General features: G+C 37.0%; 1 protein-coding gene across 1 annotated transcript; it reads right to left on the bottom strand.

Moving 5' to 3' along the window:
• Window positions 1-474: 474 nt before the first annotated feature.
• LOC134627047 (caM kinase-like vesicle-associated protein) lies at window positions 475-15,815 on the bottom strand. The gene is made up of 11 exons (XM_063472966.1): window positions 15,618-15,815; window positions 7,666-7,802; window positions 6,809-6,940; window positions 5,494-5,568; window positions 5,219-5,357; window positions 4,950-5,070; window positions 4,777-4,852; window positions 4,520-4,656; window positions 3,087-3,165; window positions 2,890-2,977; window positions 475-1,852 (listed from the first exon to the last, which is right to left on the bottom strand). Exons 2-11 carry the CDS (start codon window positions 7,758-7,760, stop codon window positions 1,571-1,573), a joined length of 1,224 nt encoding a protein of 407 aa, XP_063329036.1. The 5' UTR covers window positions 7,761-7,802; window positions 15,618-15,815; the 3' UTR covers window positions 475-1,570.
• Between the last annotated feature and the right edge of the window lie 11,075 nt (window positions 15,816-26,890).

Genomic DNA, 26,890 nt, shown 5'->3' with positions numbered 1-26,890 from the left:
TCTCCTCTCCTTTTTATTAGTGCCACATAATAATAATAATAATAATAATAATAATAATAATAATAATAATAATAAGTTTCATATTGGGTGTCCAATTGAGTTTAGTTTTCAAAAATCACTGAAAATCCAATTTACCACAGACAATTATAGAAGCCCCATGCTAAAGCGGCAATAAACAATATAAATATTGGCTGGGACATTTTATGAACGTGCATGTGTTTGCATATGTTGCATCCATTGTTTGTTTTCCATGTTAGCAATTATCACAGTTTTTAATTAAATACACTTTCTTGGTATAATATTACTGGAATTGCTTATCTGGTCTGACATTGGGCAAAAGGCATGGATTCTTATACTAATTGAAAAACAAGCAAAACATAACAACACAATCAAATATCAAACACTGTATCATATAAGTGAAGGGCAACTTCAGAACAATGTCAGCTTGTTTCAGCAACAGGAGTATTGCTCACTTTATTCATTCACAAGCATTGTAGCAACTTGTTAGCTCAGCTAAAGGTTGCCAAATACACACAATTAAAAAAAAATACACATGTATACACATACAATTCAAATATACATAGTCGTACAGAATATGGACTCTGCCATAAACTCTGAGTTTTACTAGCTACGAGTTACAACACAATAACAACTAAAACATCACTCCACATAGAATGCTCTACATCTAGTTTTCAGTGTTTTAAATGAAGTGTCAAAGAGGACGGAACACAATTATCAATACAGCGGCTAAAGACTCTAAACGGAGGCGCAAATAAAACAGCTAAAACATTTCAATGAACTTAGTAAGCATTTGTAATCAAGTTGTTCCTCTTGAAACATATTCGTACATGACTGCAACAAATATTAAGGCACTTTAACTTAAAACATATGCTTTCTTGCTGCCTTAAAATTCTAAGTTGTCAAAAGTTGCGTGGCAGTAGTCATGGTGTCAAATTGAATCCACTGTATTTTTACACAGTCTTATAAAATATTTGAATACCACTCATATTGTACAAGTTTGAAATCTTTAAGACGGCTGAAAAATAATTATTTGGACTTTTAGTTTTATATATAATTACCTGTGAGATGGTGTGTTGCTGTCTATTTTGGAGAGACTTTTAAATATAACTCTATGTATTTATTTTGAAATAAACCTTAGTATCGTTAAATTACCAACTCATAATTTTAGGCCACAAGATATAAACTCAGGATTTTAAGTTCTGAAGCTAAAGTAGCAATTTGCCAAAACAAAGACAAATATATCTATATACAGTGGCATGATGAATAAAGTTGAGTTAATTTCACTAAACTACGCTGTGAGTTTTTTTATAGTTCTCAAGGAAAACAAACACAACAGAAGACCTACTTTGCAACAAAACAAGGGAGAGTGGCGAACACTATTGAAAAGACTAGTCATTACATAATGCAAAAGGATGAAAGTGAGTTGTTGTGGGTTAATTCTGCAAACTGGGGGTAAACTTAGACGGCAAAGACACAATATCATGATGCCAGATTTATTGGCTGTACTGCACATGTGATTGTTGCTCCTCCTTACGTGTTTGACTGAGGCCTAGTCTCCTTTTCTCTGTGGCAACATTTGAGGAACATCACCATTGCACCTTGCCTGCTCTTCCTGTCTGGCTGCACTGAGCAGGGAGAGTGCAGTCTGTGTTTCCGGAGCCTTTTCACTGCAACCACCTTTTATGTTGGCGGCAACGCCGTCGCTGCCACCTGCTGGAGGAGCAGGAGCACCGCTTGGTGCGTTGGGGTCAGCTGGAGCCCCCGTGGCCCCAGAATCGCCCTGCTCAGATGCTCGAAGTCTCTTCATGAGAGTAGTCACTCTAACAGCTTTCTGTGAGTAACAAAAACAAAATTTAGTTCATATAAGATGATTACATATAAGGAAATACATTAGTCCATCTTTTCACTTGTGCTCATCATTGGCAACTTCACTAGCCACTTCATTAGGCACAACTGTTCAACTACTCATTAATGCAAAAATCAATCACATGACAGTATCTTCATGCATTTAGACATGTAGGCAATATCCTTTTGTGCATTGTGCTCTACCTACATACAAGATGTATTCTAATATCTGTAAGTACTTTATATATATTTATATTGTGTGTATTTATAATACAATATAAGATATAATATATAATCATATAATATAAATCATATAATTTATATTGTATTCTATTTGTCGAACCCTTTTTTTGTACCATGACACCAAAAAATATCCCTAATTTGTGTACAAACTTTGGAATAAATATCATTCTGATTCTGATCCACTGAGCAACACTGGGAACCAGTAACTCAAGTCTTGAATGCACATCAAAACTTGAACGACATGGGCTACAGAGCAGTTGAAGACCACACCATGTGCCACGCCACTCAGCTAAAAACAGGAAACCGAGGCTACATTTTTCACAAGGCTTATCAACTTTGGACAATAGAAGATTAGGAAAAAGTTGCCAGTTTGATTGTAGGTTCATAATTTTGTGTAAACAACATTAAAGCATTCTTCCTTGTGTCAACAATTCAGGTTGCCGTTGGTGGTTTAACAGTCTGGGGTGATTTTCTTGGCACTTTGGGCCCCTTGGTACCAACTAAGCATTATTTAAATGCTACAACCAACAGTTTGAAAGCAAGCAGGTACCATCGAAGTGTGTCTATTCTAAGAAACAGAGTCAAATAAGAGTCATTTTATGGATAAAGAAGTATGTTTTAGACAATTTATACAACTAGATATAGCCTGCTAGTTGGATCCTGGGCCACAATTGAATATAACATATGCATTTAATGTATGTAATAAACTAAACATTACATTAATTATGTAATTACATTACAGCATTAATTTAATGATGTATACTTCATATGAAGGACTACCTTCCACTTGGCTTTGGCAAAGTTCTTTTCAATTTGTGCACAAACGCCATCCTTGATGTTCTTATCTGAGGCAGCATTGCCAGAAATCCTGAAAATAAGTAACAAAAGAGAGATTTTCTCCAGTGCCTATCTTTTCAACAACTTCATAATTTAACTTGTATTTATGGTACTGTTTACATTTGAGTTCGGTTCTTTACCATTCATGGGCTATGGCTTCTTGTGCCGTCAATCGCTGATCTTGGTCCACTTCCATTAAAGATGCCACTAAGCTTTTGGCTGTAAAAAATACAAATAAAATAAACAAACAAACAAGATATAATAAAAAAAAATTATTTATACCTTGGACACATCATTTGCAATCTGCCTATGGCAGACACACATACATGCAACCTTGTTTCCAAAAAAGATCAGGAGCTGTGTGAATTCATATGGGTTGCATATCACTTGAGTGCAGATGACCTGAACATCTCAACTCAGGATGTGTTTTAGAGAGACCAACCAGATGTAGCAGTTTGAGACAGCTGTAGTAAACTAGTCTGACTGGAGTCATGTGATTGCTACTGACTCTTTTAGTACAGAGTCACTCTGTCCATTGTCTAACATCTTTATGGCAGTATGTTCGAAAATATTTAGACAGTGCTGAGCTATGGTTTGCATATACTGCTGCTCATACCAAATCACTACCTTACTCATATACTATGATGCTGGTTTTTGAACAGTGAACTAATACACTAATATACTATAATATACTATACTAATATACTATACTAATGCTTCATCCATATTTTTTAATAAGAACTTCAAATTTTGTTTGTATATATATATATATATAAAATCTTGGAAATTTTAAATGTTCTGGACATTGTTAATATACATCTGCCTATTCCTCTGTACTTTCACATACCCCAGTGCTACTTTAGAAATTCCTTTGCATATTTAGACAGGCTAACCTTCATTTGACTGCAATGAAAAGCATTTTCACATGCTTTGGATGAAAACCAGAGTTTAGAAAATCGCAGAGCCCGTCAAAATGTGGAACAGTGTTTTAAGATGTAAGACAGGGGACATGGAATAGAAACTCTTTGCAGCCCTATATAAAGAGAGACATGTGGTAAACCTAATAATAGTATATTAACAGTAACTTCTAATAGGTAAATGGAAACATATGGGAGAAAGGTCTGATTCAGGGAAATTACCACTTGCTTTAATCATACAGGAGATTTAAAAGAGAAATAAAAGGCTGCCGCTAATAGAAGCTTCTTTCAAATACAGTCAATTTGTTAGACCCCCCCCCCCCCCCCCCCCCCAATTCTCATGCTCAGTTTGAATTTCAGCAAGTCATGTCTACATGTCTAACTGCATTGACTTGCTGCCATATAAATGATTAGACTTTTGCATTTTTGCATGTGCTGTAGAGTCAGTATACCTAATGAAGTCTGTAGTGAGTATATATGCCTGCTGCTGTCTGAGGCTGAGGTAAATAAGGGTCCTGCAGTGAGAACATACAGGATTTTTTGTTTGGTTTTTGGTTTGCATTCTGGTTTTTTCTACATTTTACACAGCATCTCAACTTTTTTTTTTAAATTTTAAAAACAAGGTTGTACAGTCAAATACATTGAGTGTCTCTTACCAGAGTCTGAAATATCATCCCAGTATGGGGAATCAAATTCATAATCCCCTGACAAAATCTTTAGGAAAAGATTCTTATCACGATTATCAGAGTCATCTTCTTCAGCATCATCATAAAAAGGAGGGTTCCCAGACAAACTAATGAGGTGGAAAAAATGAGGATAAAAGAATAAGACTTTCTTCCACAAAACTCTAACTTAAGAAAACAAAACAAAACTTGTAATACAAGATACTCTAAGCACATTATGAGTCACTTACAGTATATACATGATCACACCTATGGCCCAGCAGTCCACAGGTCTTCCATATCTCTGTCTCGCCACCACTTCAGGGGCTAGCAGCAACAAAGTATTTTGGCAGGTTTGCACTTTATAGTTAAAAACTAAAGCAGTACAAGATGAATTTTATTGATCTGAACTGGTTTTACTCACCAAGATATTCAGGAGTCCCACATGGATCTTTAATGAGTCCATTTTCCAGTTTTGCCAACTGGAAGTCGCTGATAACAATTTTGGAGTGCTTCAAGCGATTAAAGTAGACCAAGTTCTCCAGCTGCAGAAAATGGAAGTTTGTTTGTTTCATAGAAAGCATATGATCTTAATGAATGCAACATTATTACAAGGTGGTCCCTGCATACAGTAATTTATTTGGCCAGTGATGACATGCTGTTGTTTTTCACTAGGTGTCAGCAGTGCAGTACCTTAAGGTTTCTGTGGACGATTTTCAGAGAGTGCAGGTAAGCTACAGCTTCCAACACCTGCCTCATAACATTGCTGGTGTCTCTCTCTGAGTAGTAGCCTTGATCTAAGATCCAGTCAAAGACCTCTCTGCCTGTAGCGCTGGCAAAACAGGACACCTAGATTTAGTACGTCACTTTTTGATAATACTCCAAAACATTTCACAGATTCAATAAATCGTTTCTTTTGTGAGAGTTGAAGAGGTACAGTGAACAACAAATGCCCCAAAACTACTCACAGCTCCAGAAAAATAAAGTACTCTTTCTTTGTTTCGAAGGCGTCAACCAGCTGAAGGATGTTATGATGTTTTACCCTTTGAAGGGAACAGGAGAAAGATGCAGTGACGTAGGTGAGGTTACATGAGAAATAACTGAGTCAGAAAGGATAACAAAATCTCAGTGGTACTCTGTAAAACAAGAGCATAAAACAAGGTAAAGCTGTGTAACTGCAACAGGCAGTTTTTTCCATTACGTCAAAAACTGCCAGCATGGCATCACCACGGTCTAGCTCATCAGAGGGTAAATTTTTAGAACACAAACTAAAACAGTGCAGGCCTTAGTCAATAGACAAATCACCACAATAATATGTCAGTTCTGGGTTCATAAATAATCAACATCTAATGAATTCCTTATTAAACTGATTTGGGACCAAGTATGCTGATTGTTATTATAATTTCTTGTCAGTTGCTGGTGGTGTTGACCTTTATTATGTATTATTTTTCATGCAAATGTGACAATTGAGTCATCACAATAGGCCCACCGAATGTTACGTGTCTATAGAATTTCAGGCTTTTAAAAATAACGTTTTACAGGATAAGAATGGTGGGAGACCCAATGAAAAAATCCTAACAAAAAATGTTTTTGGTTCTAATTTTGTCAGGTCCGATACCCATTTGTCACTAATGAAGACCTCATCTTAAAGCACAGCTAACACACTACTTTTTTTATTTCATTTTTTTAAAGTGATGAGCAGTAGTTTTGTTTTTTTACTCATCAGTAAACACTAGATTTAAGCTGCACCTCTTGTGCTCTAATAAACATTTACAAAAGCAGTCCATGTGGGATAAACCCATGTTTATGGTAATGCCATGCCATCTACTGCAATAGTTATGCTCACTGATCTCTCTTTTTCTTCTTCTTCCTCTTCTTCTTCTTTTTTTTTTTTTTTTAGCAGATTTTCAATATGTTAAAAAGGCATAAGTCATAATTTGGCTGCAAAATAAATACATATTAAAAGGATAAATTAAGGAGTTTACTTCTCAGCTTGGTAGATGGTAAGTAAATTTTGAACATCACCGGGCTTATCCTTTAAGCAAAAACAAATATGTATGAAACTTGCAATCTGAAACAAGCAAATAAGTTGACTTTACTCTGTTTGTCACTTTTGCAATACACCAAACTTGAATATTTTGGCTTTTTCACCATAATGCGCCCTTTTTGGTATTTTTGGCTGAACTCAGAGATAAATGGTCATTTCACATCAGCTTTGCCTCACTGCCAGGTGGCTTCCACACCCCTAAAGCTCTGAAATGAGCAGCGCCATACTTTACTTACATCTTCAAGATCTTAATCTCATTCTTGGCAGCTTTCCTGACTTTCCTTCCATCCTTTTTGTGGAACTTTTTGCATGTGTACATCTTTAAGGTGTTCCGGTCCTTCGCCCGGAATATCTCACAAAACTCCTCTCTGTGTCAATATGGAAAAAAAGCAAACATATATCATATTATGAGTCAAATTCCTCAGAAGTCTGTACTAGAGATGGCATGATACCACTTTTTTATGTCCGATACCGATATCATAAATTTGGATATCTGCCGATACCGATATGAATCTGATATAGTGTATTTTTTTAATGAATAAAACTGTTTGTGGGCCAAAAACAAACAAGAGAGACGGACTCGCGACAGAAAAGCCGATCAGCTGGTTGATCAGTTTCATGATTGAAGTAGCAACAGGAGAGGGAGGGAGAGAGAGAGAGGCAGTCGCTCCATATATCGGTTGTTAAGCTTAACGTGGGAATGCTTTACAAACATTCAGAGATGAACTTACACACTTGCTTTACTTCTCTCTGGGATAACTTTCTCGGAGATGAAATGCCGGTTTGGCAGCACGTAGCAAGGCTCCAAATGCTCAATCAGACTACCGACAGGTCTCACACGCCACAGCTGCTCTATCACGTGAGGCATACTGCTCCGACGTGCTAAGGTTATGAGCTGAGTTATGCCATGTCGCAAGTTTTGTGAGGTGCTTTTGTGATATTTAATGAATCAGATTACATTTTTTATTTCTCTCCGATATCTGATCCAGTAATTTAGGTCAGTATCGGAGCGATACCGATACGTGATATCGGAGCGGTCCATCCCTACTCTGTACACACTTGTCAGCATTCAGATAGGGAAATATTTACTCACGATTTAACAATTTGTCCAAGGTCATACTTGTCGGTCACCTCTGAGGGACTGTTGTAATCCTTCTTCTCCCCGAGTGTCAAACAGCCAAATGGCATGGCAGCTCGTGCCCTAGCCGGGGAATATCTTGCCAACACAACCTGCCAACGATGGGTAATAAGTGAAGAGATAACATATGAGTATAGCTTTGTTTTGAAAGATATCGGCATAGTACATAGTATTTGCTAAATACTGTAAACAACATTATTGCACACGAGTTTTAAAAGCTGTGCTAAAAATTACTTGAGAAAGAAATAAACTGTTTCATTAATGACACTAAAAGAAATGGGGGGAATGGTTTCTCAGCGATGCGTTTAACATTAAATGAGTAAATGCAGTAAATCAGTGCACACATTTGCAGGAAGCAAAACTCTCTTTCTCTGGAATCTTTTTGGTTGTACATCTGAGACTAGGCAGGCATAATTGAGCTTGTGGGAGCAAATTATTTCAAATTACCACAAGAGCAACACAACATAAAAATTAAAAATTTCAGTAATCTTCTTCGGGGAACTCAGTGAGACCGGCAAGCGTGCTTCTTTCCATCCTGCAGTGAGTCAGCCCTGTACTGCAGGAGCAACGGCTTTCATTTGTCTGTTTTCTGCAGTAAAGAATATTCAGGTGGATTTGACCTTGTGCAACAGCTGAAATTTTTTTCTGCTTTTGTATATGCTAAAATGCTTAAAATTTGGAAAAGCTGTTGCCCTGTTGGCTTTGAAATAATAAGAGAAAACGCCACAATATTAACATATAAACCCGTACATGTTCACTGTCAACCAGTAGGAAGAATTCAATTATAAGAATTAAGAAAATATGTGAGAAAATCTCTTAGAGAATAATATTATTGTCCAAGTACTGTACTACAACAAAGTAAGTGGTAGTTTATGATCACAAAACTAATGAATAACAGTGTAAGCCACATGGTTTCCCAAAAAGAAATTCAGTGCTTGCGTTCTAATTAGGGATGGTCAATGTAGAATAAAAAAGACGATGGCAGAATACGTAATTGTGTGTCAGACAAATATTATGATGCTGGAAAATGTGAAATCACATAGGATAATTTATTAAATGCTTATCTTTTTTGGTCAATCTTCCCAAGGACACCAACAGAGTAATGTAAAACAATTTAGACTCTAATAATATAGTCTGTGATTTATACAGTAATTTTATGGTATGAGTCAAAACACTGACAGGTTCCAACAATGTGTATTAGTTCTCCATGTTATGTGAACAACAGCTTCCACACACATCATGTATGTGATCCATCCATCCATGCATGGGTGGCGATTGACTGGCTGGAGCCCATCAGAGATGTTACAGGATGAAAGAGTGAAAAGCTGAAATCCTGGGTACAGCCTGGACAGGTTGCCAGTGTATTTTCATGCAGGTTTTATTTAACTCAGTTCTGCAGAAATCCCAGGTTCTGAACCATCAGTTAATTTTCTATAACACAAATCTCGATATGTTGTAAGATAAACAACATAAATATGAGAATTTTTAGTATATGGGAAAAAACTTTTACTAAATATGTCAATCATACATCATAAATAACCTACAGCTTTCATAAATACAAAACACTTTGAGTGCACTGGTTTCTCTAATGACCAAAATAAAAGAGCTTACAAATACATAACAACATAAATCCTTAACTGTAGGATAAATGACTGCATGCAGGATGACATTTCCAACTGTATGCCACAAAAAAGCCCAATAAATTAAATTCACCCACATGAATTCCTCTAACAGGTTTCTATGCCAATTTCACAGCCTGGCTACATAACCCCGCTGCTTTTTTTCATCATGAAAATTGGAGCACTTTTATGGACACAGAGTGATCTAACACTGGATCATTTGCTATAACGTGTTCTCAGAGCAACGGCATTTTGTGTTTCGCCTTTGCTTTGAATTAGTTATCTACTTTGCTTAGAGACTTTCTGTCTTGTGAGATCAGTGCAAGCAGCTGGTGGTCAAAGTGTTTACCAGCTGGGCCTCTGGTTTCAATTCTAGGTTTGAACTCAAACTTTGCTTTGAAATTACACATAACTTTAAATTCAGATAACCTGAGCTGATGCAGCTGAACAAGTCCACAACTGCCAGCTAAAATTACTGATGACATAGGATCTGTGTGTGGATAACAGACTACTTTTTTGGCAGGCCTTACAATGGAAGTAGCAGCCAGTGCAGAAGAGTGGGAGTACAAAAATTCTGACTGAGGTGTTGAGTGATAGCCTCAGTCAAGACCAGAGATAAAGATTACTCCCAGCTGCGGCATCCAGTAATATCTGTAGTACAGCAAGGTGTAACATATTATAAGAAGATGTTCTTTCAGTGCACTTTTTAACAATGTATTGCTTAAGAGTAATTGTGAATCAAGATAGCATCCTCGAGTCGAAGACACTGGGATGGTATAGGTGACCAAATGTTCTCAAGGTGACTCTCCAAAGACATCTATGTGAGATAGTGATGCTGCAGTATCTGAACTCCTTATCTTTTCTAGCGGTATTCCAAATTTTAGCTTCTTTTTAAGCAATCTAAGAAATGACATAAGTCAGGTTAATATGTCACCATAAGGCTATTTAGTGGTTTAGTGGAAAGACACAGTTTCCAACTTCTTTATCGCTTGGATTTTGTGTTTGCAAAGTGCTCTTTCAGTAAATAAATTGATAACTATTCTAAAATGCAGCATCCTTTATTAGACTTCAGCAGATGACCTTTATTGCATTTTTTACACATCTTCTATCTCTACCTGTATGTACTGTAAAATCTTTGAGCCATGAGGTTCATATCATTAGTACTAGGGTAAGCAATGCAGTAGGTAGTTACAGTACAACAATTATTAATTTAAGAACTATGTAATTGTGTGTGAATAGGCATGCGGACACATTATGCAAGTTACCAGCTTTTCTAAGTCACTGTTACTTATGTGGTAAAAAGTAATCCACCCACTCTTTGACTACAAACAGGCCACTTTTATTTTGAGCACGCTAAAGTGAAGGTGGGGGTCAACTTGGAGTAGCCAAAGGGATCAAGTCTCTTCTTTTCAGCCATTACTTTTTTGTTATTTAAGTCCATCCCAGACTTTACTCAAGGTTGTGTTTTTTACTTCAGTGTTCACAAGCAGGAGATGTTTCCTGGGGGGTGAGTGAAAGACCGAGAGTGCTGCAAACTAAAAGCACACGATCCATCTCCTCCTGCAGAGCTCTAGCCTAAACAATTCCATACTTCAGTTTACCATTTGCCTAGTGAAAATGCAGAACACAACAGCATGGCTCTCCTCTGTCCTAAAGGGGCAAGCTTTCACTTCTAGAGTATGGGGAGCGTTTGAAAGATATGCCCAAGCTAAATCACATCCTCTGCATGAATCTGACAAGAACAATACCCAGACTCACCATTAGCATTTTCTCTCACTCAGATTGATACAACTCTGTTGTCTGGGTATCAGAATAATTTCTTTTCATTATACATACACCAGTCCTGTAAAGCTCATTTGAACCAACGGAAGAACACATACTACGTACGTGAGGACACAAACGCACTCATTTTGCTTTCATTGTTTGTGTTTATTCAACCAGAATTCATCATCTTATTTACCCTCACTTATAAAAGGGCTTGAACAAAAACTAGGCCGCAAGCATATTTAGTAAGGTCTGACCAGAGTTTTAAGAAACAAGCATTTCATCTCATGGCCTCTGTTTCTCACCACACAGCCAATAGCTACCGCAGAAAGACAGACGATATCATGAATGCCAAGCAGAATTATAAGGTAAGGCGGATGTCAGACCAGTTAATACAATTATCAGACCTCACAGTGAATCACAGATCCCTACACCTGTTCTCATAAGCTTGAGTCACAGGACGGCTCACCAAACAATAAACAGAAATATGGCAAGTTGGGCAGAATTTTGTGTGCACATGTTTTTCCCCTTTCAAAGCAATCTTTGAGATAAGAAGCAGTTCTTCAGCAGAAGACCAAAAAAAAGAAAAGAAAGAAAGACAGAAGACACTTGACTATTGCTGAGTCAGGGGTCTTTTATCTATGCTTTTTGAACGAGCTGAATGAAGTGCTCTTCAGTAATGGGGATGTAAATTATGTCTCAAATTAAGTCGCTGAGCTCAACTTAAAAAAAGAAAAATGTAACTAGTGACACCCTTGGTGAATAATGACAAAGGCAGAGCGGTTTGATTAGAAAATAAATTAATAAATAAAAAAAATGATGTCACTGTCCAGCTGCTGATTGGTAGCATAAAGTAGTAGTTCAGGTTATTTTGTTTTCAGTAATAACAACTTTAATATACAGCCTACAAAGCTGACAGTCGTGATGTATGGGGTTTGAATAGACACCTTTTTTTTTTTTTACAGAGGTTTTGCAACATTAAAAACCAAACACAAAAAACCTCCCATTTCTATGCTGAAATGGGATTTAAACAAAAGTGAACAAAAAGGTCAAAAATGTATAAAGAAAAAGAAAAAATGATCCCCCTGAACTTGAATGTGATGTATAATATCTGACAAGAAACCAAGAAGCAATTTGTGTTTAGGTCTCTGTCCTTTTCATTGACTTTGTTGTTGTTATTCACTAGCTGGAGTTGCAGTTGTTTTATTGATAGTGACAGTGGGATGAAATGTATGTATGTTACAAAAATGAAACTGTGAGTACACTGAGTCATAGAGCTGCAGTCTCATAATGCTCCCACTGACCCTTTATTAAGGAAAATAAATTACATACATCTGGAACACATTACCAACTGGACATGGCCCTGCCACAAAGGGTACTAAAATATAAGCCTTTGTCTGTGAATTTCATCCTAGGGAACATCTCAGCTGCCTACCACCGGTCTAATTTTGAAGAATAAGATTAATGAGGATGGATGGCACTTTTTCACACTGCGTTCCAGCAGTTGCACAACACTGCCTAACCTTAGGGGACTATTATGATTCAAAATAAAATCTTTGAGGGATGAGGCATGTCTGCGTTTTGTTCTGCTCATGCTGATGTGAGTTTGAGAAAAAAAAAAGCCTGGAAATTTGCATTATGCATTATATTCTAGCAGTTAAAAATGACAGCAATTTATCAGAATTTTAAAATAGTCAATGTTTTTAAGCAGTCTCACCTAGGCTGCAGTGCCTGAATGGCATGAGCGTGTTAGGTTTCATTTTTTCTACAGCTGACCAGAGCAGCTGTTAAGTTTAAATATGGCTAAAAAATAATAACCATCATCTGCATTCAGTAAAAAAAAAGTATGACTGTGGAGCTGGGTGGAAAAGATTTATTTGTATATTTTATTTTATGTGTTAAAATACTGAGTTCAACACAGTGCCACAAGTTTATAAATTTTAATTTTAAAAACATCTGAAATAAAAATTAGATTTCATGAATTTACTGATTTCAGCTTGCAATTGTCTTTTTTTTGTAATTTAATGAATTGGCATCATGAATATGTACATGAAGTAATTTCATGTGTTTTTATGTATTATGCTTCATGACTCATTTTGCTTTATTAAATAAACTATTATCTAATAAACCCTAAACTACTAAAACATTACATGTTCAATGTTCCTGCAGTGACATTGTATTTATAATCCATCTTATAACTGCATGTTGTTTCACTGTAATAAAGCTTTGTCTCTTTTGGTCTTCTAAGCAGTATAATTGATATGCTGAGTCATGTTGAACAACTGTGATGGAAATTGGATGATGTGTACCGATTTTCCCCAAAGCAGACGTTCATTTTACGGATACTATTTACTGTCGTTGCCTTGTTTACTTGTTTTATGTTCTAGTAGACCACTAGTACGCATACTTCACAATGTAATGGGTGTGTTTGTGTAGGAGGTAACAACTGACAACCTCTGAAGGCAGTTTGGAAGAACATAAACCTTTTTTTTGGGGGGGGGGGGGGGGGGGGGTCTGGAGAACATTTTTTTTTCTTTTACTGTGCTTTTGTTGTTAGGTTTGCCCATGACATTTTACAGACATGACTACAAGCGTCCTTATTTATTCCTTATTTATTTATATATTTATTTTTAAATAAATGTTTCTTGCTGCTATTTTGGAATTGGATTGTTTGTCAAAGCCATGTGAGACAGTGGCAGCAGGCCAGAGCTGTGGATTTGGCCACAGCTGAGGCTCTTCAAAGGAAACTGCTTGGTGACAGGGGGCAGATGGCAGTGATAATATCTGAGCCAAATTTTATAGCTTGTAATGCTTCATTTATGATTAAAATGTCCCTCTTGCTAGCTGTGAATGCAAAGCACACATTTACATTTCTCATTTTCCGACACATTAAGGCAGAAATGAACACAGGCGAAAGAAAAGTGTTTGTTTTGTCCCCACCCCCCCACCCCTCCTCAAACGGCAGGTCCAGTGAGGTGGAGAAAATTGTTGAGTATGAATCAGTCCTTTTTTGTGCTCGCTTGTGCAATGCATTGACTCGTACCATTCAACTCTTTTCTGAAGCATCACTGGCTCATCTTACCACTTTCTTCTGATGTTGTTTTGTTGCCATGGTTTCCAAGAGCTACAGTATGCATTGTGGTACTGTCTGTACAGAACAGCTCTCTGTGCTCTCACTGGCATTACTCCCCAAAACCACTGCCACTTCATGTGACCGAAACTCTATTAAAAGAGTTTACAGAACAAAACTTCAAGAATATTAACCGAGGTAATTAATTGAGAAAGATACTGAAGCTTGTTCACCACAATACTCTGATACTATACCAGAGCGGTGTATGACCCAGTTATCAGACAGCTACTTTAACCTACTGGAATGCACCACTGCATAGAAATATTCAATTCAGTGTATAGCTTGCCACATGAACTGAAAACCACAGCTCTCTTCAGGTAAGCCCTTTCCACACTCTTCTCAGTGATGAATCTTTTACTGTTTCTTGGAAAGAAGAACCACCACGGCTTAGAATAAGAGAAATATTAGACAAATAAAGCAGAGTGTGCACATTCTAATATGCATTTCCAAATTCTGCATTTAAACACAGCATCATTGTATCAAGTCTCTTGTTTTCTGCACCAGGTTTCCCAAACTTCTGTGCGCTAATTACAAATTCCCACTCCTGTAATGCTGTATAATTGATCCAAATCCGTAATGACTAAAACGACACGTCACTGCAATCCTTTCAAGAGCCACTACAGGTATACAAGGGCACCCTTATGGCTTTCTTTTTTAAAAATGGTTTATTCTAGGAGACAGCCACTTGGACTGTTGTGCTTCTTCTGGGAAAGTGTTCCAAACGTCAAAGCACTCTCCCTCCTTCTGGGGTGTAAGAAGTGGTGGCCAAAGTAAGTGGGGACTGTAAGCTCGCTGGCTGTGAAAAGATGACAAATAATGACAAGGAGGCATGGACACCGCGAGACTGTGAGACTGTTAAAATGTGAACTGAAGAAGTACTGCAGTCTGAGTGCAGGGAGAAGACGCCTTATGTAAATCTGGAGCGCAGTTTGAGCAAGTCTATGAACTACCGCTTCAAAATCTTAGATTTTGAATTAAGTTATGATAATGAGGAGTATAGGCAAACTTGCCATCGGCAGCAAAACCGATTTCACCGTTATTAGTCTTCCTATGGGAATACACTGACAGCCCAATAGCTCATGCAGGTTTAACAGTTTATGCATAGCTCAAAAAATGCGGTTAGCACAGGTTCGTCCGATGTCACCGATCCTGCTGTTTTCTGAAATCACGTGAGAATGTCTGCTTTTCCTACCAAAATGTTTAATTCCTCCAAAAGTTTTCAAAACATCTCCGCTGTGTTGTGTTTTGGTATCAAAGACGGTCATTAGCAGTTACTGAATAAATAAACCTCGGAGAACATCCCTCAACAATTTCACTTATCGTTTTTTTTTTGCACGGCAGTGTTTTGCAGTCTTATGACAGTAATCCAAATTACGCAAACTGTGCTCACTTACCTTCAACGAAGTCAACTGGTTCTCGGTAATCCAAGTCTTTGCGTAATATTCGAGTATTTGACTGCGGCTTCACTTTTCTTTGGATGCATCCACTGATGTCCCAGCGTGCTATCACAGAGATATAAGATACTCGAGCGTTTCCAACAAGTCAGCGTATTCACGGGAGTATTACGTGAACGTTTGATGGTAACCGCGGACTATGATGCAGAAAGGAGGGGAAGCGTGTGTGCGCGCGAGTGCGACCCACTATGTAGCAGTGTTTGGAGCACTATATACGTGCACCACTGCATCAATTATGTTTTGAAAACAAAATATATTTAGGGAGATGTCTCAAAATGGGGAACAGGAAAAAAAAGCTTCTTTTTTTATAGAACGAAAATCTCGTTGCTACTTTCACGAGGAAGACTGGAAGTAATTCCATTTTAAATGGCCATTTCCTTTCATTAGATTTCTTTCATCCCTGAAGAAAGAACGGTGCAGCCTACCTTTAGGGTGAACTTTCAGTACACCTTGTGGTTAACCAAATAACAGCATATTTAGTCATGAAATTAGAGTTGCAGGAAGATACATATATAAAGTACCATCATCAAAGATCAAGTAATCCTGCAAGATGTTTGACTGGAAAACATCTCAAACACAAGCAGCTCTTGCTAGCAACCAGCAATTCCATCATGTATCAATGAGACTAGGGCAGTACCTTCAACTTCACAAAAACTGCAAGCTGTCTATGATATATTTTCCAGAGTATAGCCTATACGCATGTTAAAAACCACCTGCTATGTTAAGCAACTGACTAGGAGGCAACATGCTTTCTCCTTTATTTCTCCACAGAGCACATTCATATCCATTTTTACCAACTTATTAAAGTGTATTGATTTCTGATGCCTTTTAATTTGCTGTGATGAACTGGATTGAAGGTTTATGTCCATGCAGCTTGATTGTCAGATCAAACCGAAAGCCATGGAGTACAAGAATGCCAGTCCAAAGTATCTTTGGGAAATAACTGGCAGTAAAGTGAGTAACACAAGATTAGTTTAGTACATTAACTGTATCCCTTATCCAGAGCTGCTACACAACATAAAAATTAACCTGTGCAAGAAAAAAAAAGGATCACCAAGCACAGTTTTGTTTTTCATCTCTTGAGCTGATACTGGTACAGGGCTCACTCAAGCCTCTGAAGAGGTGATTACATGAGGTAGAAATAACATTAACAACACACTTCTGGAGCAGGTGCTATCCTCAACCTCTTCACAGACCGTGTGGGTGCTGTGTGTCATGGTGAAATTGCTGAAAATGCGCAGGTTTGAAAATAAACATCTATTACGTGGTTCTTTCCGCTCATATTTTTAATGCATATAAAGTTTAGTTAGTTTAGACAACAGAAATCTGTCATTTTTAGAGCTCGCTGAGTGCAGTGAAAACAGATATCACCGTAAGTAACTTTGCAATTATGTACAGGTATGCAGAGGATCTGCAGGGATTTTAGATTGTAGGCAGACTCTGTAGCACTGCCTTATATAACAGGAGTGTCTCTCCTTTCCGAAAATGAGTAATGCCGCTAAAAGGCCATTGGGATAACTGGAAAGAGTGTGGTGGAGCATCTTTAACCTGCTCCCCACCTACCCACAAAACCACCTACTCTCTCTTTTCTGACTCCCTGTAATATATGGCTCTCCGGAATTCTGGTTGTCTTAGGAGTACAAGTTGTGCTGTATCACAAATCTGAATCCTGCAATTCTATATACTGTTGTCAAAATTTATAAACTGCTATATGTTTAAAATCCTCTCTCCAGCCATCCATTAAATTTTAAAGTGGAAAATCAAACATTTAAAGCTCAAAGAGCTTAGAAATACAACTCCCACTTAAAGTGCCGCAAAAGAAGCACCTTTTCTAATGAAAATTAATAAGACTGCATGGAGTTTTCATCAAAAGTGGGGCCTCTGTATTTCCTGAAAACCAATATTATTAGATAAAAGATATTTGGAGAGTGTCCAGGGTGCTTGAGACACTGTCTAGAACAGTCATAAAGAATCTAGTGTGACAGCCTTGAGACGTGACACTTCCCTGTGCTTTGAGTGGTCAGCAAGTCCAAAAAAGTGTTATATAAATCTTGTTCATTGTCAAAGGAGCTGAAGGACAGCAGGTCATTTTAGATATGTATAATGAAGGATTGCAACATGTGTAGAATATGTATTTACTCCACACCCGTGTTTACATTTGAATATTTGTATGTCCACATGCTCGATACAACTGCAAAATTGGCTCTGACATCAATGTTGTCCGTGTGCTGTCACCATAGTAACAGCCTCTTAGGGACAAGGATTTTGCAGTGTGGTGCCATTTGATAGAAGAAACTGTAGTGCAAGTCATTTTGCACTAACAAATCTCACAACAGGTATCTTTAAAACAACCATGAGCATCATTTCCAGATCTAAGAGACTCTGGGGTTGGTTGTAATTTAATTCTTGCTGCTGAATTTAAATTAAAATCCAATGATTTTAGCGCCTCGAAAGTTTAGACAAACATTTTTCAAATTTATTGAGGCCTGAAGACCCTCGTATCCCTAGATCTTCCTCTGAGCTTTGATTCACTGTGCACACTTTACTCGTATTTTTTTGCGGCGTCTGATGTTGGATATTTATTAGTTACATGTCTAATTCATTGCGTCACGATGAGAAACTTGCACAGACAGCCATTTCAAAGTGAATCACATTAATGTCGATTTCGACCTTCAGCAGTCATTGCAGTCGCATAAACGCAAATTCGGTGAACGGCAACCGACTGTATCATTTTTATGAATGCGGAATTCAGAATTAATAACTACCCATTGTTAAAGCTATTTTGCCTTGTGCATTTGAAAGGATGTTAAATATGTTTTATCTAATAAAGAGAAACACTCTCTACTTAGTTCTTTCCTGAACAAAACATGCACTATGTTCCCCTAATGTGATTTATATCATTCGTAATTAACCACAGGCTTTTTAGTCGGTCATACAGTAAAAGCATACGCAAAAGTGGAATCTGCGTCATTAAGCTCGCAGGCACTACCTCACTGTGCTTCTCAGAAACTACTCAATGCTCTGCTCATCCTTATGTTACCATGGCTGCATCTAGTTAATCCAGCATTTGTAAGTCTGTGAATGGACTCAAATGGCTCCCTGCTTAACAGGTCCAAGATGTTTGTCTTTTTGTCTGTGTCTGAAATCAGTTCCTCCAGTGAAGGATTTCAAATACAGGGTGGGCTTTGTTAATACCACACCAGACATGACAAGAATTTATCCCAGTACATTATATTACATCTTCTAGATCTTGAGAAAAGACAGAAAAAAGTTATTCCAGCAGATCAAACAATGTTGTTAAATCAGCAGAAAATAAAAAAAATGTATTTATTTATTTATTCACTTCTTTGCAGAGAAGGCTTTGCTCTTAAATCCTTTTCTGACCAAAATATTTTTTTTCTTCACAATGCTGTACTCATGTTTGTAAAAAGATGAGTCAACTTATATTTTAACTTAGTTGCCATAGAAACCAAAACCAATAGTCATGGGGTCTGTGATGAAAACCTTTGAAGGACTGAAGGCATGCTTCTCAAGCATTAGTGGAGACCTTGACAGCTATTACAGCAGTCTCTTAAGACATAAAGAAAGACTTCATGTGAACACATTCCCATTTATTCAATGTAACATATAAACACTGCAGCAAAATGCAAATAGTAGTCCAGCGGGAAGGTTAATGCAGAAGACCAATGTTAAAATTAAAATAATAATGTGGAGTAAGGCAGAAAGGGTTCTAAATGTGAAGACCTTTAAATATTTTAAAAAGGACATCTTTAACTCGATTACATTACAATAATATGTTTAGTCTTGGTGCATTACACCAATTACATTACATTACACTCTTGTAATGATTCGAGCATACAACATGATAGTGTATGTATTCACTGTCATTTATCCATTCATACAAAATGCAGTGTTTTACATTTAAAAGTAAAACCACAAGTAAATGTTCGTTTTTAATGTTGTTTTGGGTGTTTAACACTGCCACCTCACAGAAAGAAGGCCCTGAGTTCGTATCCAAGTCAGGGTCTTTCTTTGTAAAGTTTGCATGTTCTTCCTGTGCTTGAGTGGGTTCTTTCCAGGTACTCTGGCTTCCTCCGACAGTCCAAAGACATGAATGTTAACCACAGGTGTGAATGGTTATCTACCTCTATGTTGATCCAGGGTGTGCATCGCTTATTGCCCTACAACAGCTGGGGTAGGCTCCAGCCCCAACTATGAATTGTATAAGCTGAAGAAAATGGATGAATGTAAAATAATATTCGAGCTAGTCAACAAATCCAAGTTACAATAATGTTTCAATTAATACTCTAGTATCATGCATTTAGTCTCCATTTATTATATTGGAGCTTTGACCTGCTCAAGTAAGAATCAGCAGCAATGTATCCCTCCCTGTGTTGTGTCCTTAGCGTTCTGATAAAACTGAATCTCAGTGAGCAAATTCAACCGGACCTCTCCATGATGTTTTAGTAATTGCAATCATTTGTGAGTTTGTTGTTTGTTTTTGTTGTTTTGACATTTAGGTAAATTGACCCTCAAGAGTAATCAGCCATAAACAGTTGGAGAAGTCATTTGAAATTTGATTGGTTTTTGCCTCCTTACAGGAAAGCAGGCTCAGTGTCACAGATGATACCCTCACACTTCAAGCAGAACATTTGGTGCTCTTTGAGGTTACCATAGCTACCCAACACAGTGAGACTGGATGTCCATGATGTTGATCAGCTCATAACTAGTGATGCATGCATGTATTCTGTGTCAAAGCAAACACCCCATAATAATCTACCGCATCATGTGTCGAAGTGAGCTAAGCGGGAAAAATATCAAGTCATGTAACATGCTCCTAACTTTTAGTAAAGAGAGGGAAATTTGGGGGAGCAAACTTTAGTTTGGTGCACTACATTGTTTGCCACTGTTCTTGGAACAAAGCAACAACAATGAACAAATTAGCGAATTTTAAAGGTTTCATATCCTAATAAGTACTGAAGTCTCTGTGCTCATGTTGAAAGGCAATTTATCTCTGAGTTCTCTTGCGCTAATTCGCAGTTTATGAGGCTTGCCTTTGGGTCTTCACCAGCAGTTAACCACTTTCATAAACAGTGGGAATCTTTCCTAATTGCTGCAGGCTATGGTGGATGCAGAAATATTACACTTGATACACTGTGTTACAGTTCAAAAAAAGGGGGGGAGCAGATTAAGTCTACAAAAAAAAGATATTCGATGTGTCTTTTATGAAACTTCAGTGTCGATGATTAATATTACAGATTCTACTTCTGCAACCCACAAACGAATGTTACACCTATACAGAGAAACATATAATCTGTCTACATTTCAGTTGAATGAGCTGACCTTTAATCAAATAAATATGTTCCTTGCAGGTACTGGGTGGTACCAAGAGAGAGATATAGGTCACTACAATATCCGCATAATGAAGATGAGCTATAAAAAAAAAACAATTCAGTGAGTTAATGCAATAACACACATATATATATATATTCAGAGTATTCTCAGTGATGTATTCACTTTGGGAAATGCAGTATAATAATCCTTCTAATTAATCATAGGATGGAAAATAACCGTTAGTTACTCAATACTTGAATGGGTGTTATTCTCTCACATATGTATATTTGTGTTCCAGTCTGATTTTATTTATTCCCTCGACAAAACAGTCATACGTGAAAATTATGAATAGATTATAAAACATGCATAAAGCCGTTTGCTAATTTTCAACCATATCTCTCTGCCTTCCTACACACCACTGGTATCAAATGATGGTTGTCATAGCAACAGGCTCACAAGCAACAACAGGGCTTTTGGAAGACAAATACATATCAGCATAACAGAAAATCTCTCTTATCCACATTTTCTGTCTACAAACCTGTCTGAACTCTGGTAACGAATGCTAACATGGTTCACGTGGTTCATTTTTTCCCTCTCATGAACAAATTTCCATGTAAACTCTGTAAACGTGGGAAAATTGGTGGGTTTTGGTCACTGAAAATACATGACATTTAAAGAACGCATGGAAAGTGTCTCGTTGGTGTTCGGTACAGCAGGACAGTCGTATGTAATGAATGTAATGAGGAAAGCTGGCGCCTTTCTGTTTAAAGTTTATGATCAGTGTGAACTCCTTGAACTGCTCTGATGTCTCCTTTGGGTATAGGGAGAAGTTTGTGTATTTCATACTTGAAAAACAAATATAACTCAAATAATATAATTTTAATATTGAAATATAAGTAGAATTTAAATGAGCCTTTAAGATTTTTATGCTTGATAGCAGTTATGACATAGTTCTTAATTGTTATTGTTATCGACTTGACCATAAGCTTAGCACAAGAAAGTCATGTAATTTGTTTAAAATATCTACTATATTGGACAAGGTATACAGCACGTATAACAATGGTTTTGTCCATTCATTCCAAATACTTTCAAGGCATTTAAATATATCACATACTGTAAAATTGCTTCCAAAACTGGGACATGGTGTGAAATTTAAAAGTTGACACGTTCTCAGCAAATGTTGTGTGTGACTTTTACAGGCTGAAGGAGCCAAAACTATTGTCAGGCTACATTGTTCCTGGGCAGGAGACTAGCAAAGCAGGAAATTCTTCCAACACTTGTTAACAGCCTTGAAGGTAGGGGACTGGTCAGCCAGGTTATCACCCAATCCCAGACGTTTTCAATGAAACATTTTTGCTAGTTTATACATTATATTTTGTTTATGCAACTAAAACAGCAAATATGACAGAAAACTTCCATTTAGATTATTCGTTATCGAGATAAGACACTCACATATACTTTAATTAAAATAAAATGAAAAACTGAGAAAATCAAATGCATATTAATATATGTATATTGATATTTGTGCATTGTATATAATGTATTATTTATGTAAATACACGTATTAACCCATTAATAATAACATAAAAATGAAATAAAAACTTAAAATCTAAATTTTGTTACCCCAAACCCATCTTTCCTGTCCAACCATGGTCCAAATATTTACAGGTTTATGTAAACAATGCAGGCTGCTTCATACCAGAGTGAAAAATAAGCTGTGTAACAATTCTGTATACATAGACAAAGCATACAGTAGACCAGGGGTGAGCAATTAAGATTCCCGGGGGCCATGTGAGAAACTGGGACTGTTGTGGAGGATTGCACCAATAAGCTAAACACAGTTCTGCTCAGTATTAATTTGATCTCTTTATGAACTGCTACTGGTAAGAGTAGATGTTACAATTAAGCCCTAATTGTGGCCCGCTGGGAAAAATCAATTGCTCTGCCCTGCAGATGCACAAAGATATATACAAGAGTAAACACTGAGACTGCATGTAAGAAGTTCCCTTTAGTGTTGCATACACTATAAGGGCTAACGTAGCTTCTTATTTCTTCTTATTTATAAACACAAAGAAAGCCTCAGATTGATCTATGTTTGTAAGAAATTTGGTTAAGGTCCATCATGTATTAGGTTTGCCCTAATAACTGGGAGGGTCGGTTTGATGGAGTTTATACTCTCACAGTTGCCGGCAGACAGTTGTGCAGTTGTACAACCTTGATGAACAACAGTAATGACTCAGTGTTCTTCTTGCAATAGACCCTTTTAATAACAGCCAGGGCTGAAAAAGTAGTTAATAACACCACAGGTGTTACTAATTAAACTAATTATGACACCGTACCTAACGAGAACAAAAGACACATTGCATTAATGCAATTAGGAACAACTTTGTCTAACTGTCATGTAATGTCACAATGGTTGATGTGTTACGAGTTTATTTCAGCTCAATCTGGATGTTTAAGGTTTGTCTTATGGGTTGTATTACTGTCTGATTGATCCATATTTGAGTTTAAATAGAAAGGAAAGCCATTAGCATGCCATGAGTTCAGGATTTTATTCTGTCACCTGAAAACACCATGGGCCAAAGATGTATCCATAAATAACCAAACTCAGTGTGGAGAAAGCATAGCATAGCACAGAACAGCACTGTGCCAACACATAGCAGGTCACATCATTCAGAATAAGAATGCAGAATAAGAACTTGTTTTTATTGTAATTATGAGCAACTAATGTACATTATTAAATCATTGTACTAAGGTAATGATATGTTTTCTTCACTCTATGTTAATATATTTTTAATAGGACATTAAAGGACAACATTGTGTTTTTCCTGTTATTGGTACATTAACTGTTAGCCTGTTCAATAAAAATAAAGTCCGTAAAAAAAAAAATAATGCATGCACAAAGCACCTATCCAACATGAAAGAAGTGCATGCCCATGAATACCTATAAATCACACACAGGTTTGCAAGCTGAATCACATTAATCACGTTTTAAACCCATTAGATGATGGCAAAATTGATGGTAAAATAAAAACAAACAAACCATAATTTATTTTATTTACAGTATTTTATCACACATTCACATTAAAGAAAGTATTTATCAGCTAAAAGGAATTCTCCATTATTTTAGTTATATAATAACATATTTGGCATATACATAAAAAATACCTTCAAGCTGTCACTATAGAAGCTAATTCTAACCAGGAATTCACAGTAGGCACAACTTTGTGAGCCTATCCACTGAAATAGAAGGAGGATAAAAGGAGTCAGGGACAATGAATCTGTGTGACTAAAGTTAAAACTGTAGGAACGTACGCATGATCTTCAGAGTTTCTATGTGCATATACATTTCCATGGTTACCCATGCCACTGAGTCATCAGAGTGCATGAGTTTTGATGGCAATGACTGGATATGGTATTAGAATGCATTCAATATTTAATCACATTTAATTAGATTTGTGTTGTTATCATAATAACACATTCAGTATGTGGATGAATACTGTAATCCACATGTGCGTTTTGTAAGCCAGAAAATGCATTAGCGCACTGATGACAGCTAATGAAAAACTCCAAATGGGGAAAAAAAAACAAGAACAGTTAACTGTGTGCATGGCCTTGTGGTTCTAAAGCACTTTCATTGCTCTGCAAATTTGTGTTTGCTTTTCAATATAATCCCATCTGTGGAGACATTCACTCAGAGAGCAGAGACAGGAACAAACAGAACACTTCTCTCCATCTGTGACCTCCCAACTCCTCATCCTCCCTCTGAATGCATTGCAACAATGGAGAAGCGCAAGGGAGAGGGAGGAAGACTGCCTCGCTATTCAGGTAGCTACTGATGGTACACAAGCTCAAGGATAGAGGACTGAGTTCAGAGAACAGACGTGAGAAAGCATGCAACATGTATGCAAGATATTCTGAAAAGAAAAGAGGGATTTTTAACATGCAAAGGACTCAGTTACATTAGTCCATTACTTAGGAACAACTTCAATATTAACGTGAAAATACCAGCTCACCCATGATGTATGATTTTGCAATTAAATAAAAATGAAGCACTTTAGAGCACTGTGAAACTGATTCCTTTTGACTGCATAATATTCTGTAATTTGAAATATTGAGTAAATATTATGTACACAAATACAGAAGACTTTAAATTTGATTTATTAAATGTTACATGAATGCATACAAAGGTAAACAAGAAGAAAGCTGATGACCCCTATGCAAACTTATTAGTAAGTAATTAAGCTTGCACAATCTTGTTATAGTGTCATATTTCCTTTCCCTGTCTCTCTCAGCCCATTTTTTTTTCTTTTTCTGAGCAACGTCTTGAAAAACAGGGAGACCTTGATCAATGATGAAAACCTCAGACTGTGAATTGCATGCACAGCCCAAACAGCTGCAGGGAGTAGCTCAACAACTGTGAATCAGGTAAGTTTATTTTATTTTCTCTCACTTCCCAGGCCTTTTTTATACCAAGTGATGCAATGCAGATCACCTGCAACTTCACTAAATAACCATACAGTATCATTACCATTATATCAGTCACAGACAAACCGCAGGAAGCTTGTTCTGCAGAGGTTTGTTGCCTCTCTGGTGTTTGAAGACCAGTCTCCAAATGCAGTTCTTTTTAATTCACTCTTGTTTATCTGTATATTAAAAAACTCAGAGGAGTGTGTCTGATCAGATACCTCCAACATAAAAACCAAATACTGAACATGTCACTCAGCTCATCATCATCAGCCAAAATAAACTGGCAACTGCATCCGTGACATTACAAACAGTGGAACATTTAGAATTTGGCACCTTATCCGTTCCTTCAGCTTCTAATTTTAAACAAAATGTCTCTATTCATGTGCAGTTATTCTGGAAGATTCTACAGCAAACTTGCATTGCATATCTATGAAACTATTTAATTTATAGTAAATTATCATTATCTTATTTTAGCTATGAAACTGAATACACAAAGTAAGTGTGCAAATTATGTTTGTTATGTGTTTAGATCCACTCAAATCTTAAAGTTTGCTACTTCTCTGGTCCAGTTTGCCACAGATCACACAACAGCTGCTGTATGATACTTTGCAGATTTCAACCAACTCTGCTCCAAAACCAGGGCAGTGTGAAATAAAAGTTTAAATTATTTATAAATATATACTGTTGTAGACAACAAAAGGAATTTTAGACCAGACACTTTAGGGGTCTGCTCTCTGTTCAGTTGAGCTATTCCCCATCACTGTGGGTTTGGATAGGAAGGTGTTTGTGTGTCTGTGTGTGCAAAGAGAAGGAGGAACATTCAGTATTTAGTGGTTCTGAATAAACAGACCAGCTGAAATTATGTGCTTATGCTGAGGGTTGCTTTGAAATTCATTGTATTGTTAGTTATACAATAATATTCACTTAATGATTGTCCCTCCATCATTTAACTTATTTCCCCCTAATTATTAATGTGTATTATACGTACTACATGTACTATATTTACTGTTTATAAGGTTGGGGAAACTCAAAACATAACATCCACAACTTTTTGACATTTACTTACTTGGATGGCTGAGCATGCTTCAAGAAGCTCCTATTGGAAAAAATACCAATGTCTGCTATTGTTCTGTCCTCAGGCTTAAACTGGTATGGACTAATGCCACGTTTACATTTACATTTGGAGTTGCTGGTTCTAACTTGCAAACAGCATTCATTTCAACTTCAAAGTCATTATGACATCAGGAAACAGAGGTTTCCCTGATGTTTAGTATATCTGATTTGAAAAGCAAGTCAGAAATTTATTAGATTGCTTTGTTCGTGTGTGTGCGTGTATGTGTGTGAAAAAAAAACATGGGTACGTTCTAAAGAAAATCCATTCACGTTGCATAATTTGGATTATGGGATTA

Source organism: Pelmatolapia mariae, linkage group LG5 (genome assembly GCF_036321145.2).
Source record: "Pelmatolapia mariae isolate MD_Pm_ZW linkage group LG5, Pm_UMD_F_2, whole genome shotgun sequence".
Lineage (NCBI taxonomy): Eukaryota > Metazoa > Chordata > Actinopteri > Cichliformes > Cichlidae > Pelmatolapia > Pelmatolapia mariae.
This window is presented reverse-complemented; position numbering and strand designations above follow the sequence as displayed.